Source organism: Physeter macrocephalus, chromosome 5 (assembly GCF_002837175.3).
Source record: "Physeter macrocephalus isolate SW-GA chromosome 5, ASM283717v5, whole genome shotgun sequence".
Lineage (NCBI taxonomy): Eukaryota > Metazoa > Chordata > Mammalia > Artiodactyla > Physeteridae > Physeter > Physeter macrocephalus.
In genome coordinates this window covers 73527465-73540094 of record NC_041218.1, presented here as the reverse complement: position 1 = coordinate 73540094, position 12630 = coordinate 73527465, and the positions used below count along the sequence as shown (strand labels likewise).

At 37.1% G+C, this 12630-nt stretch overlaps 1 protein-coding gene across 22 annotated transcripts in view; it reads right to left on the bottom strand.

The window, feature by feature from the left end:
- Nucleotides 1–12630, bottom strand: part of HDAC9 (histone deacetylase 9) — a 604670-nt gene that overhangs the window by 427635 nt on the left and 164405 nt on the right. For all 22 annotated transcript variants that reach the window (XM_028490082.2, XM_055085027.1, XM_055085034.1 and 19 more), the window contains 3 exons: nucleotides 8262–8384; nucleotides 5240–5450; nucleotides 4597–4814 (listed from right to left, as the gene is read on the bottom strand). In XM_028490082.2, the coding sequence (XP_028345883.1) occupies nucleotides 4597–4814; nucleotides 5240–5450; nucleotides 8262–8384 (552 nt within the window). The remainder of the gene's footprint in view (nucleotides 1–4596; nucleotides 4815–5239; nucleotides 5451–8261; nucleotides 8385–12630) is intronic.

Here is a 12630-nt window from a genome sequence, read left to right as displayed (position 1 = left end):
TTACAAAGAAAGAAAGAGAGGGAGAGAGGGAGGGAGAGAAACAGAGAAAGAGGCAGGGAAGGAAAGAGAGAGAGACAGACAAAGAAAGAGAGAAAGAGAGAGAGAGAAAGAGAGAGAGAGAAAGAGAGAAGGGAGAGGAAAAGATGTAAAAAGGACAAGATAATCCTGAGAAGAACTAAACAAGTCTCAAATCTTGTTTCCTCAAAGAAAACAATTTCCTTCCTCATGTCCCCTATCCTAATACTTAAAACATTGTATCGTATTACTGTTTACTGGAATATTTCAGTCCCCTACTCCCCATATGGTAAGCTCCATGAGGATAACGAATGTTGTTTTCTTAGTGCCTAAAATAGTGTCTGGTACCAAGTAAGAATTCAGTAATGATTTGCTAAATGGATACGTGCATAGATTATTTCATTCAAATAAGTATTGAATGAAGAAATAATTTTCTTAAAATTTCTTCTCATATGGATTTGATGGAATGAATATGAAAAATATAGGTATTAGAAAAGTTATTAAAATTCTAGTTAGAACAATTAGGCATCAACCAATGCTATTCTATTAATACTGTAACTGAGAAATAATTCAAAGAAAAATGTTGTCATTTGGAAGGGGGCAGAGATCTATGTCAAATAATCTCACAACAAAAATGACTGAATATACTTTGGAAAATTTCTGTATATCATTCAGAGAGTGATGTGACTAGAGATCTACGCTTCTAGTAATTAGGCAGTGGTCAGAATATTCCTTCAAAAATCATAAAAACGTCCAAGTAACTGTGGTATTTTGTTTTCATCATAGTTTCTACCAGAAAATCTGTGGCAACATTTAAACTTGAAAAGGGTTCAGAAGAAAAGTATCAATACCCTCCTATATTTTTGTTTGCTATTTTGTATTTACAAGGAAAATTCTGCTTGAGAAACCATTTTTTTCTAATAAAAAAATCAAAAGATACTGGCAAAAGCAACAGTTTTCTTTTGAAATCCTCGTATTAAAAAACTCTTGTTTTTTTTGAAACATGAAGGTACTATATATTAGTAATATAAATTGTTTAAATGAATTTCTGAATTTTTTAGATGTCTCATAAAAAAAACCCAAAGAACAAATGTTGTAAGCCATGATTTTCTTATGGTTAAGCTTCTCAAAACTCTTTCAGTGAAAGCAGAATATACAAACTGATAAGCAGAGATAAATCATTCTGACATTTTTCATTCATTTTTCAAGCCTGCCCCATTATTTACTGGTAGATACAGCAATACAAATACTACATAAACCCATTCTTGGGGTATTTCTGCTAAGCTATTAAGCACTTACAACATAATTACATGAGGCTTAACATCTTACCACACACAAATTTCCCATGTAAATGTCATTAAAGTATCAGGTAACAGGTAGGTAAATTGTTTAGTATGATTAATAACATTTACATTGTATAGTTATAACAAGCATGAATGACTGCCTTCATAAATGCAGTCAAATAATAGCAAGATATGAGAAAGTCCTTAAAATTTAATAAGTCAATCATTGTATAAACTGTTCTGAAAAGTATAGCTTTGCTTCTAATTCTTCTAAAGATTATTAGCAATTCAAATAAATCATTAAAAATTTCATAACAGGAAGGCCAATCATATTTAATATGATGTAAGTTTAGAGATAAACCTACTTATTTTTTCTTTCTTCTCACGCCATTTTTCCTCAAAATTCCTAAATTCCTCAAAAAAGAACCATAAAGAAAAGCTGAGGGAATAAAAGGAAAAGACATTTTAAAATATGTCATCTGCACACCTATGTCTTCATGTGTGCCTATACTTCCTGCTGGAATAAGTATCTCAAGAGTAAGGACCATGCTTTTATGATGCCAACTATTTGGCTCCAACTTGAATGGATTCAGTAAATGTTCTTCCATGATAATAGGAAAAAAATGACATATATTAAAGTTTCTGTGGTTATTTCTCATTAATGGTTATTCTAAATGGTTAGAGGACACATAACTATATTATTATATAGAAACTTGTTATCTTTTGACATCTAAGTTTGGCCTTCTCCTAATGTGAACTAAATGTTTTCATTACCTCACGGGGGAGGGTGAACAGTAGCAATTCATTTATTAATGGTTCTACTGTGAATACCATGGAACAGGATGGAGTTCAAGATTTATTTAATAAGATTCTTCTCTATTTCCTTAGACAATTGAGGGCAAGTGAAATATTTTTAAATCTGGAGAATACCCAGTGTGCATATGCCATCTTGATTAAACATGTGGAATATATACATGGAGAAAAGCCAAGTAGAGACCTGCTTGAGTAATCTAAACACCCAAGTTGAGAGAGGTTAATATATAAAGATCAGCTTTGTACTTTGAAGTTTTCTGGGCTTCATTTTGCCTAATTAAGACAAGATTTAATAATCAAACCACTGTACAAACATGTACCTAAAAGTATAGGTTTGTTTCTAATTTTGGGAAGAATTCTTAACAGATTCCAAGGAATCAGCTCCACATGGGAGAAGGTCTCTGATAAGATTTGCTTTTCTCATTGCTAAAATGCAAATGCAAATGCCTGCTTTCCATCTTAGTTTCTTCCATGTGACGGAGGTTAGCATCTGCCTGTCAAAATCTCAACTGTGGTACTAATATACAAAGATTCTGATATTAACAAACCATCTGAGTGTGAAGCAGTGGCAACTCCAGGTCATAAAAAATGTATTCCAAAGTATTCTTAAAGGTATTCATAGAAATCATCTGTAGATGATGATTTCAAAGGGATCAATTTACCTAATTTACCTATAATAGAATACGCACATCCACATATTTCTAGGAAATAGAACCGAGTAGCAGAAAGTATACTTACAATCCAATACTACTTTTCTAAATGAACTTAATTCCAGATCAAAATATTGTGAGGTGAAAAGTAGAATTCCCAGTCTTTCCTCTCACACTGGACAATGTTTCAAGAGTACCTGGTAGTTTTAAGTAGTGCTAAGATACCACAAAACAAACCAACCAAGATAACTCTACCATAAGATAGTAAACATGCAGAATAACATTCAAGACAAGGAGTATTATATGCCATTATACAAGAAGGAAGTTGGTTCTCCTTTGACAAGACTGATTTTACCCAAAACAATTTGATAAATTTAGAGAAATGCTGTAGCAATAAAACAGGCATTAATGTGACGATATAGAAAGAGTCTGAAATATAGTGAAATACAATCTGCAGTACAGCAAACGATAACAGGAGAGGCAGCTGGCACAGCCAACCACCCTGAACCGCAATAGACACACATACACATCATCTTTGAATGCTGCAAAGGGTTGGGCTGGGAGAATCTGTGTTCAGTACTGTGGTCTTCAGCCCATGCTCCCTTCATGGCTCTGCCTTGTTAAGATGGGGGCCAAAGAGGAGAGAAAATCTCTAATCCCACCTGCAATAAGGCGAGCACATTATAAAGACCCCCTTCTCTTGCTATTAGAAAGATGATTAGACCTTCTCCCATGAGATTCTGTTTGGTTTATATCACAATACAATAAAGCATTTAAATACTAATTCAATTTTTAGCTATCCATTTATCAGTAAACAGGAGATTGTTTCTCAATATAATGTCTCTAACAAGATATTTGGAGGTGATATAGTAACAAAGGATAACAGATAGAATTTTGATAGTCAGGACCTTTCATTCTCCAGAAATGAGAGGATTCTACTTTGTAAGGCTACCATAGCAGAGAGTAGTGGCAAAACTGTACAGACCAGTTTTGCTTACAAGTTCATTGAAAATGCTTTGCTGGCCCGCCTGATACCATTATTTTAGAATGACTGTGGTTGCCTCAGCAGGAGGGCTCCTGAGGATGTGCTGTGATTCAGGCATTTGCTGTCCATTTCAACCACAATAAGGCTGCCAGAAAGAAACTACCACAAGTTTCTGAGAAACTGCTTCAACACTGACTGGAATAAAGTAGGGCATATTAAAAAATAAATATAACATGCATACAAAGAAGTTGCTGAGAAATAACTAACTGGCCGACCTTGGCATAGCTGCTAGCACCTGTGCAAACTTCAACTCTGCTTCACACCTTTACTACAATAACAAAAAATGGGGCTCTGCACACATGTGCCTTTATGTGCTTCTGTATTAAGATAGGTACCCAGGGCTTCCCTGGTGGCGCAGTGGTTGAGAGTCCGCCTGCCGATGCAGGGGACACGGGTTCGTGCCCCGGTCCGGGAAGATCCCACATGCCGCGGAGCGGCTGGGCCCGTGAGCCATGGCCACTGAGCCTGTGCTCCGCAACGGGAGAGGCCACAACAGTGGGAGGGCGTCGTCCAGACAAAAAAAAAAAAAAAGAAAAAAGGTAGGTACCCAATGATAAAAGACTTTCTAATCTAGGACCTCAATTTTGCTACAAATGTCCTACGCATGTAGTGATGGAGGAAACGGTGATAATGTGATGGTGTCCTTGAGCCCTGACAGCAGGGCCAGGAGGGCAGTCTCCGTTTGGCTGTGATGGATACCAACATTCTCTCTTGTATGCACACATCAGTGAAGAAAACCCCAATTTCCACACCAGAGGTTATGGCGTGTTGACGTGGCTTGGGGACTTACCTTGTTCATGTGGATCTGCTGCTGGTACTGCTTCTGCTTCTCCAAGAATTGCTGGTGTTGCTGCTGAATGACCAGCTGAGCCAATGTGCTCTGAGGCAAAGGTGCAGACTGGGTTCGATTCAAGGGTCTGTGACGGGGTAATTTGTGGGTACCTCTAATGCCAGGTGAAATTCTCTCTTTTGTTGCCAAGGGAGACTGAGGATGTAAGGGAACTCCGCCTGAAAAAAAAATATATGTACATGTATATATGTACACAGACACATACACAATTTAAGAAAAAAGCTACAGAAAATAGCTATGGGATAAGTTTTACGAAAAGTAGTATACTACCGGGCAAATATCAGAAGGCTAGGTTGGGTGGGGTGAAGGCAAAAGTGCCAAAGCATTGGGCAGATAGGCATCTGATCAATGACTCACCAATAGTCCACTCTGGTATGTATGAAGGTTAAATAAGGTGAGTTTTTTTTCGTGGATCTAGAGGAATAAATAAAGACAACAGTCTTTCCACAGTACTAGGTATCAGGGAGACCTATGTATGACACTGTGAATCTTTACTAGGTCTCGAGTTAAAGAGACATTACATTGAATTGCTGATAAAATGAAAGCCCTAAAATAACCTGCAAATGGTGGCGTTATGAATTACCAGCCACAAGAAGCTTTTGCTGTCGCATTTGTTCTTTCAGTAGTAAATGCTGCAGGAGAGCTTGGTGGCTGCTGTTGGGCTTTCCCTCCAAAGTGACATGGGGATGGCTTGAAGATGCCGGGATGCCGCCCCCATACTGCCCAGGCAGAGGAACGCCTTGCCTGAGTGTCTGGGTCTCACACTTCTGTTTTTCTTTGAGTGAATTTGAAGCCTGTGTCAAGAAATAATACAGATGTTAATCCGCTTTCATCCATATGGGTCATTAGGTCTGTAAATCATTAGATTAGTTTCTTATTCCATAATTCCCACCCCCCCCTAACCCCCGACCAAAAAGCCCTACCTTACCCAATGGCTGAGTAGGGAAAATGGATAACACCATGTCTTGTGAACCAAGTGAACTAACAAAGGAGAAACAAAAATAGAGCTGAAGCACTGGAGACAATTTAGTATTGGGTATCATCATACTGAACCCAAAATAAAACTTTTTTTAACATTAAAAATCATGCTAATTTCAGGCTTAATAACTGGGAGAGTTATTTCTAGAATAGTTTAATATACTGCTGTAGTAAAAAGTATGTTAGAAAAGTAAAATTTATTCCAATCGCTGAGCTAATGGCTATACAATAGGGATTAAGAAGCTAGAGATAAAATGATCCGTAATTTTGGAGTTTCAAGCAGAAGGAACAATTCATCCTTTCTCTATACGTCCTCTAATACGTTCACAGAGCTGTGGGTTTCCAGTATTTAATTTTTAAAATAAAATTCTTGAGATAAGTCAATGAAAGGTTATATAAAATATGCAGGAATTTGATTTAAACATGTATTTTATATTAATTCATAACAGATTCCCAAATCTTTAAATATTGAAAATGACACTCCAGATACTTTTGTTTAATAAAATAAACTACAAGTGAAATTAGATATCAAATAAAAATGCTACTAAGAACTTGAAATATATGATAACACGGTAATAAGGCAATAATATTTATATCATCAACAGTAATAATGAATTCTCCTATTCAAAGAACTTAATGAATGGTGGTCATTTTGGTATTACAAAAGCAGAGGTCTAATACCTCAAAATTATGTGGCATGTTTCTTTTCAAAACTCATGTTTCATCTTTCAAAATTGCTGTGTACCAGGGAAGCAAAGCAATTTTCAGTGACGGAGAAATTGAAGGACAAAGAGGTAAATGGTTTGTCTTAGTCACATAGTGAGTCAATGCAATATTTAATCTAGAAGTGATTCCTTCTCCTGGCCTCTTTTCCTTAAAATTTACCACTACTCAGCGGGGAACTAGAATATTAGAGATCCCTTTGCCAAAGCAATGCTAAGCTTGAAAAATTAATTGTGATGGCCTCATCCACACCAAAATGGAAGCAAAGAAAAATGAAACTTCAATCCAAACCACACTGGTTTATTCCTCCAAAGGTACCAAATTGTATTACCATTGAAACATTAAATGGTCTGGTTTTTAGTACTTGGTCCTTTGGGAAAAAATTCTCCCCGACCACATTAAAAGTGGTGTATGTTTGTGTTAGCTGGTAGGAGTGACTTAGAACATGCAAAAAAATAGTAGGAAAAAAAAAAGCCTATTCACGTGTCATAAGGTTTTGTGTTAGTATTTGCTTATCATCAGAAGAGACAGGAAAAAAATAGGAACAGAAGAAAATAATTTGTAATAAGTGAAGATTTGAAAATATCATCCATAAATATGTATGGTTTATTTCATCCCTAATTTCTTTCTTCTTTTCACTAGAGCCAACTGTTTACAAATGCTTCACGTGGAATTTCAGGGGCATAGCTGAATTCAGTGTTTTTAAGCCTGTCTTCTTTAATCTCCAAATATAAAACAACATCCAAATTTTGCTTTCTCCGCACTGGTATAAGATTACTAGATCACATAAGATAACATTCTACTCTATTAAAAATACCAAATACAATAAGGTACCTCTTAGATTGGTTTTATAATATGTATTGAACACAATCATAAAATTTATCATTTAAAAATGTCACCTGTAGGTGTGCTTGTGCATAAACTAGTAGCATACCACAGATCGGGTTCATACTTTGAAAATAAATTCGTCACAAAATGGTCAACTCTTTATGATTTCTTAATGTTCGCATACTGTAAAAGATGTGCATTTGACAAGATGGACTCAGTGGAAGACCTGCATCTAAAAACTGGCAAAATTGGTGCCAAGGGTTGGAAAAAATTTCTCTTTAAACCAAATCTATCATATGACCTCTGCATAAGTTCAATTTAATTTACTAACTTTTCACAGATAAACTAGTCTAGGTAAAGTTTACAAATCTTTTACAATGACTGAAATTTATATTATTTTAGGGAATATGCATAAAATACTTATTGCTGTCTTCTATTAGTAGGACAATTACCTCCAAAAGATCCTATTTCAGTTGTCAGGACTTTTAAAGTTAATTGATTCACTTTGAATCTCCAGGCAAGAGTTTAATATTGTTCTTAGAGAGGTTTTCCAGATATGTGTTCTTCAGTACCACAGAGTCAGTAACCTAAATTCTCAAAATAAAGTCATTCACAAAATAAATTCTTTAAACATATGCTGCTGTGCTTCAGACGCTGCACCTCTCAGCAATGGCCTGAGTTGAGGTTCAGGTCTGCTACTTGCTGCGTCTGTGATCTCGGGCTTTTATGCATTCCAAGTCTCAGCTGCTTCTTCTGTAAAAATGTGTCCTGTAATCTCTTTTTCATAGGATGGTTGGGTGGAGCTACCAAAATAATATACCTGGAGGGTGCTTTCTTTTTTAAAAGCTATAAAGCATCATACAAATGTTAGTTATTATTTTTATATATTATGATATGAACCAGCATGATTCTCTAATGTGAAATTAAACTGAACATCTTTGAACAACTCAGCAAACAGTGAAGGAGAAGTAGACTACCAAGTTTCCCTGAAGTCTAAATATACAAGAAAAGAACGAGAATTCCCCTATGAAAATATCCCTTGGGATGGTTTAGGCTGTTGCAGGGTAATGACTTACATTCAGCTGGGCTGGCACTGCTGGAAGTCCCAGGGTAATGTTGGGCAAAGAGGGAGAGGTATAAAGACTGAGCAGGTTCATGGAATCTTCGTGAATTAGAATGCGTTGCTGTGAAACCATTTTCTGGTTAAAAAAAAAAAAAAAAAAGTGAAAGGGAACTCTTCAAAATATTACACAATATCACATATTTTACTGTAACGTTCTCATTTCAGAAAACAGATTTTATATTATCATAATCTGTCAAAACATTTAAGTATTTTAATTAAGAACTTATAAGTATTTTATGACTTCTGTATCCAAAAATGTTATATGTAATAAATTAAAAATTTCTTCATCAGTTGTAACTGTAAAATCTGAAGAAAGAGCTTCTATGTTCATTTGGAAAAAATTCATTTTTAAAATTCTGCCTTTATGGAATATAATCAGTGTGTTTGTCATCAATTGGTAAAGTACAACAATTAAACTGAGTAATTCTTATGAGTACAGATTTTTGTATTACTGTGTGATGAATATGTATGTAATGTTGCTATAATCATTATCCTCATATGGATTAAACATCATTTTGCTGATGGGAAAAAGTCACACAAGAAAATCTTAAATATCACCATACAGGACTTCTATAACAATTAATTATATCTTTTTTTAAATATAAAATTTGTGAAAAGACAACTCTGTATGGTGTTTTTTAAATCATACATATTCAGAAACTAAAGTAAATGTTAAAATGTTGTGAGTTCCCTGGGCCACAACAGTCTTCACTTACACTGAAATACCTTGAAAATTTTGGCATCAGAGTCCGTTTTACAACAAATAACCTTTTTTTTAATCCAATACTAAGAGTCATGTTTTCCCACATGTGGCCTAATATAGTTGCTTGAATTACATTTTCTGTTTAACTCTTGCTTCCCTCCCAGAACTCTTATACAATAAGAGTTACAAAGGTCTTATTAGACTAAGGAACTCTGGCCTGATATTGTCCCCAAGGGAACAACATCCCTGAAAAAGAATACTCCATGTAACAGTATGACACAGTGACTGCTTTCTTCCCAAACAAAAAGCATATGGGACTCCAATAATAGACCACCTCCAAGAGGGATATTGCACACACGGGCTTTGACTAAAGTAAATATAATAACTTGTCAAGTATGTTTGGGGGAGCGGTAGATTTTCCCCTGGACAAACCTGGGATATCAATTAACTGGGGAAAATATCATGTGCTAATACAATGCAACCTCAGAATGTCACTGAAGAGTGATGCGCCACCAAAACACAGGATGTTATTCCAAAACATCACCTCAATCATACGTTTGTTTGGAGATGAGTCGTAGCCTTAACATAATAAGAGCAGAAAGCTAAAGGTGGACTTTTCTCATTGCAACTTGGAATTCCAAACCAGCTCAGAGTTTTTTTCTCAGAAGAACAAGTCAGATATTTGTACATGGGAAGCAAGAAGTATATTGAAATTTTTAACATTACATTGAGTTTATATGAAACCCTTTATAAAATTAAAGTTGTCAAAAACCCATGAAGATTGTTGGAAAAGATTTTATCATCAGAATGTATGAGACTGCAATTTTATTTAAGGAGTATCAACAACACCTGCATATTTGCTCTAATTTAAAAAGATGAGTTATTTTGCTTATACTGATAAGTTTTTACCATGATTTCTTTTTTTTTTTCAGGGTCCACTTTCCATAAACCTTCTGTCACTTATTTTAGCACAATTCTGACTTTCAAGTGGTCAAATATCTGGAGAGATTAATTTTATTTTATTTGGACGCGCAGGCTCAGCGGCCATGGCTCACGGGCCCAGCCGCTCCGCGGCATGTGGGATCTTCCCGGACCGGGGCGCGAACCTGTGTCCCCAGCATCGGCAGGCGGACTCTCAACCACTGCGCCACCAGGGAAGCCCTACCATGATTTTTAAATATAGAATATATACCTGAACAAGAACAAAAAGAACATATGAGGAAGTAAAAATATTTTAACTAGCTTATTGGCAGCAAGCAGCCATTTATAATAAAAGGATATTTCATCTGCTTATCTGTATTTATGGAAGAGAAATAAATGCAGAAAAATAATTACTTTAAATCATGTACAATATTCATTCAAGGTTGTATCTGCTTCCCCCAGCACGAAGACTTGACAGGCACTGTGGGAATGACATCAAAAGTTACCCCAACCTCACAAAAGAGGTTATCTTTGTTTTCCAGTCAGAACTTGGGCGATATCCTCCTACCTCATCGTAGGAAGCAAACCTATACTAAAGTGAAAAAAAGGTTTCTTCTCAGGTGTAATAATTGCAGTAGCACACTGGCTGCTCACAGGGGCTTTGACAAAAGTGAAGGGACTTGGGAATGTTCTTACTATGGGACTTCAGGCCCCTGTAGCTTCAGAGCAAAATTGAGTGGTGCCATTTCCTAGGATAGCACCGACCATGTGCCAAGCCCTATGCCAGGGAGTTTGGGGACATTAACCTAATTCCTAGTTCCTAAATCCAGGCACTCTCCAGCAATCTTATGCTCTTGTTATGGATGAAGGAACTGAGTGATTTCCCTAATTCTGGTTCCCAGTGGGATCAGCAATAAAACTTTTAAACCAAGGCTGGATGACTTGTTGTCAGGTACTGCTGCAGAAGCAACACACCACTCTGCAGCCATTACTGAAGGATAAGGGAACCATCAAAAAGTATGGAGAAGGAGGAAGCTTGAGAGAAACACAGGAAGCACAATCAGGCCCTGGGGCTTATGGAAAAGAATAAAAGTGTACAACTGGGAGCCAGCTAGCCTGGCGTGAGAAGAAAGCAAAAGCCCTGGTGACTTTATTAGACGTGAGGATCTTCAAGTCATGGAGACAATTCCTGAGAAAGTAAGGAAAGTCCAAAGTCCCCCAAGTTGGGGGGTATAGTTGGTTCCTCCCACAGAGGCTAACTGGTATATATGATATCACGGAACTTCAGAGACTTGGACATAATTTATTTCCTTCAATTTACAGATAAGGAAATAAGCACAGCGTTTACATAAACTTCCAATGGATAAAATCACAAATGACTTAGCTGAAATAATGTTTTTCTCATATTATCCTCTTTAAATATAACTTTCCTCAATTTGACTTCTTTTTTTTAAATTAATTTATTTGGTTGCATTGGGTCTTAGTTGTGGCAGGTGGGCTCCTTAGTTGCGGCCTGCTGGCTCCTTAGTTGTGGCATGCGAACTCTTAGTTGTGGCATGCATGTGGGGTCTAGTTCCTGGACCAGGGATCGAACCCAGGCCCCCTGCATTGGGAGCGCGGAGTCTTAACCACTGTGCCACTAGGGAAGTCCCCTCAATTTGACTTCTTGATAGAAGGAGGCTATCTATTCCAGGTTAATGTTTCTTAATAAGAAACCGGAGCTGTATGGTACACTGCTAAAAGGGTGCAGGTACACTTGAAAGTCAGATGAACAGATAGTGAGAGGGACCATTTCACTGAGACAGTGAAGGATCCTGACCAGCATTCTTGCAAGGCTGGAAGGTTACCCCACCTTATCACTGTGGTGAGCTTACAAGTATTTCCAGGCAAGGCCAGGATTTTTCCAGGAAGCAGTTTTGAAACCGATGCAGCCCTTAAATCAGCGCTGTGCTAAGATGCCAATGTTTCATACCTTAGAACATGTGGAAGATGGTTTTAGTCTAAAAATTTTTCAGAACCAGAAATGATTGCTGCAGTCAGATAAAATGGAAATATTAAATGTACAATGGCTATTGCTTAACATTCACAAAACAATTAATTACAATTAAGTTAGATTAATTGGGTGGGAGGGGTACAAAGATGCCCTAGGCCACGTAAGTTCACAGGCTACTCGGGTGCACAGAAAAGTAGAGAACTAGCTCTAATGACCCGTCATAATTACTATATTTAGAGTATGCTCAAAACACTTCAATGGCACAGAGCAGGTTGTCGATTTTAAACTAGGCTTTGATGGGTAACTAGCCTTTCACCAGAAAGAGCATGATGTTAGGAAGAGAGATATGACTGAGCCAGGTGCTGGGGCAGGGGAGGCCTATCCATATTTTAATAATGACCTTCAAATATTAATTATTTTTCTCACCATCATGGTAATTGGAACCCTATAGTATGGATAATATTTGAAATTCAGGTGAATAAAATACACATAAACTGAAAATTACGACTCTCATTAGAGCTATTTCTTTAGCCATTGACATCAAGAAGACCTTAGTTTCAATCAAAAGATTCAAGGGCTTCCCTGGTGGCGCAGTGTTTCAGAGTCCGCCTGCCGATGCAGGGGACACGGGTTCGTGCCCCGGTCCGGGAAGATCCCACATGCCGCGGAGCGGCTGGGCCCGTGAGCCATGGCCGCTGAGCCTGC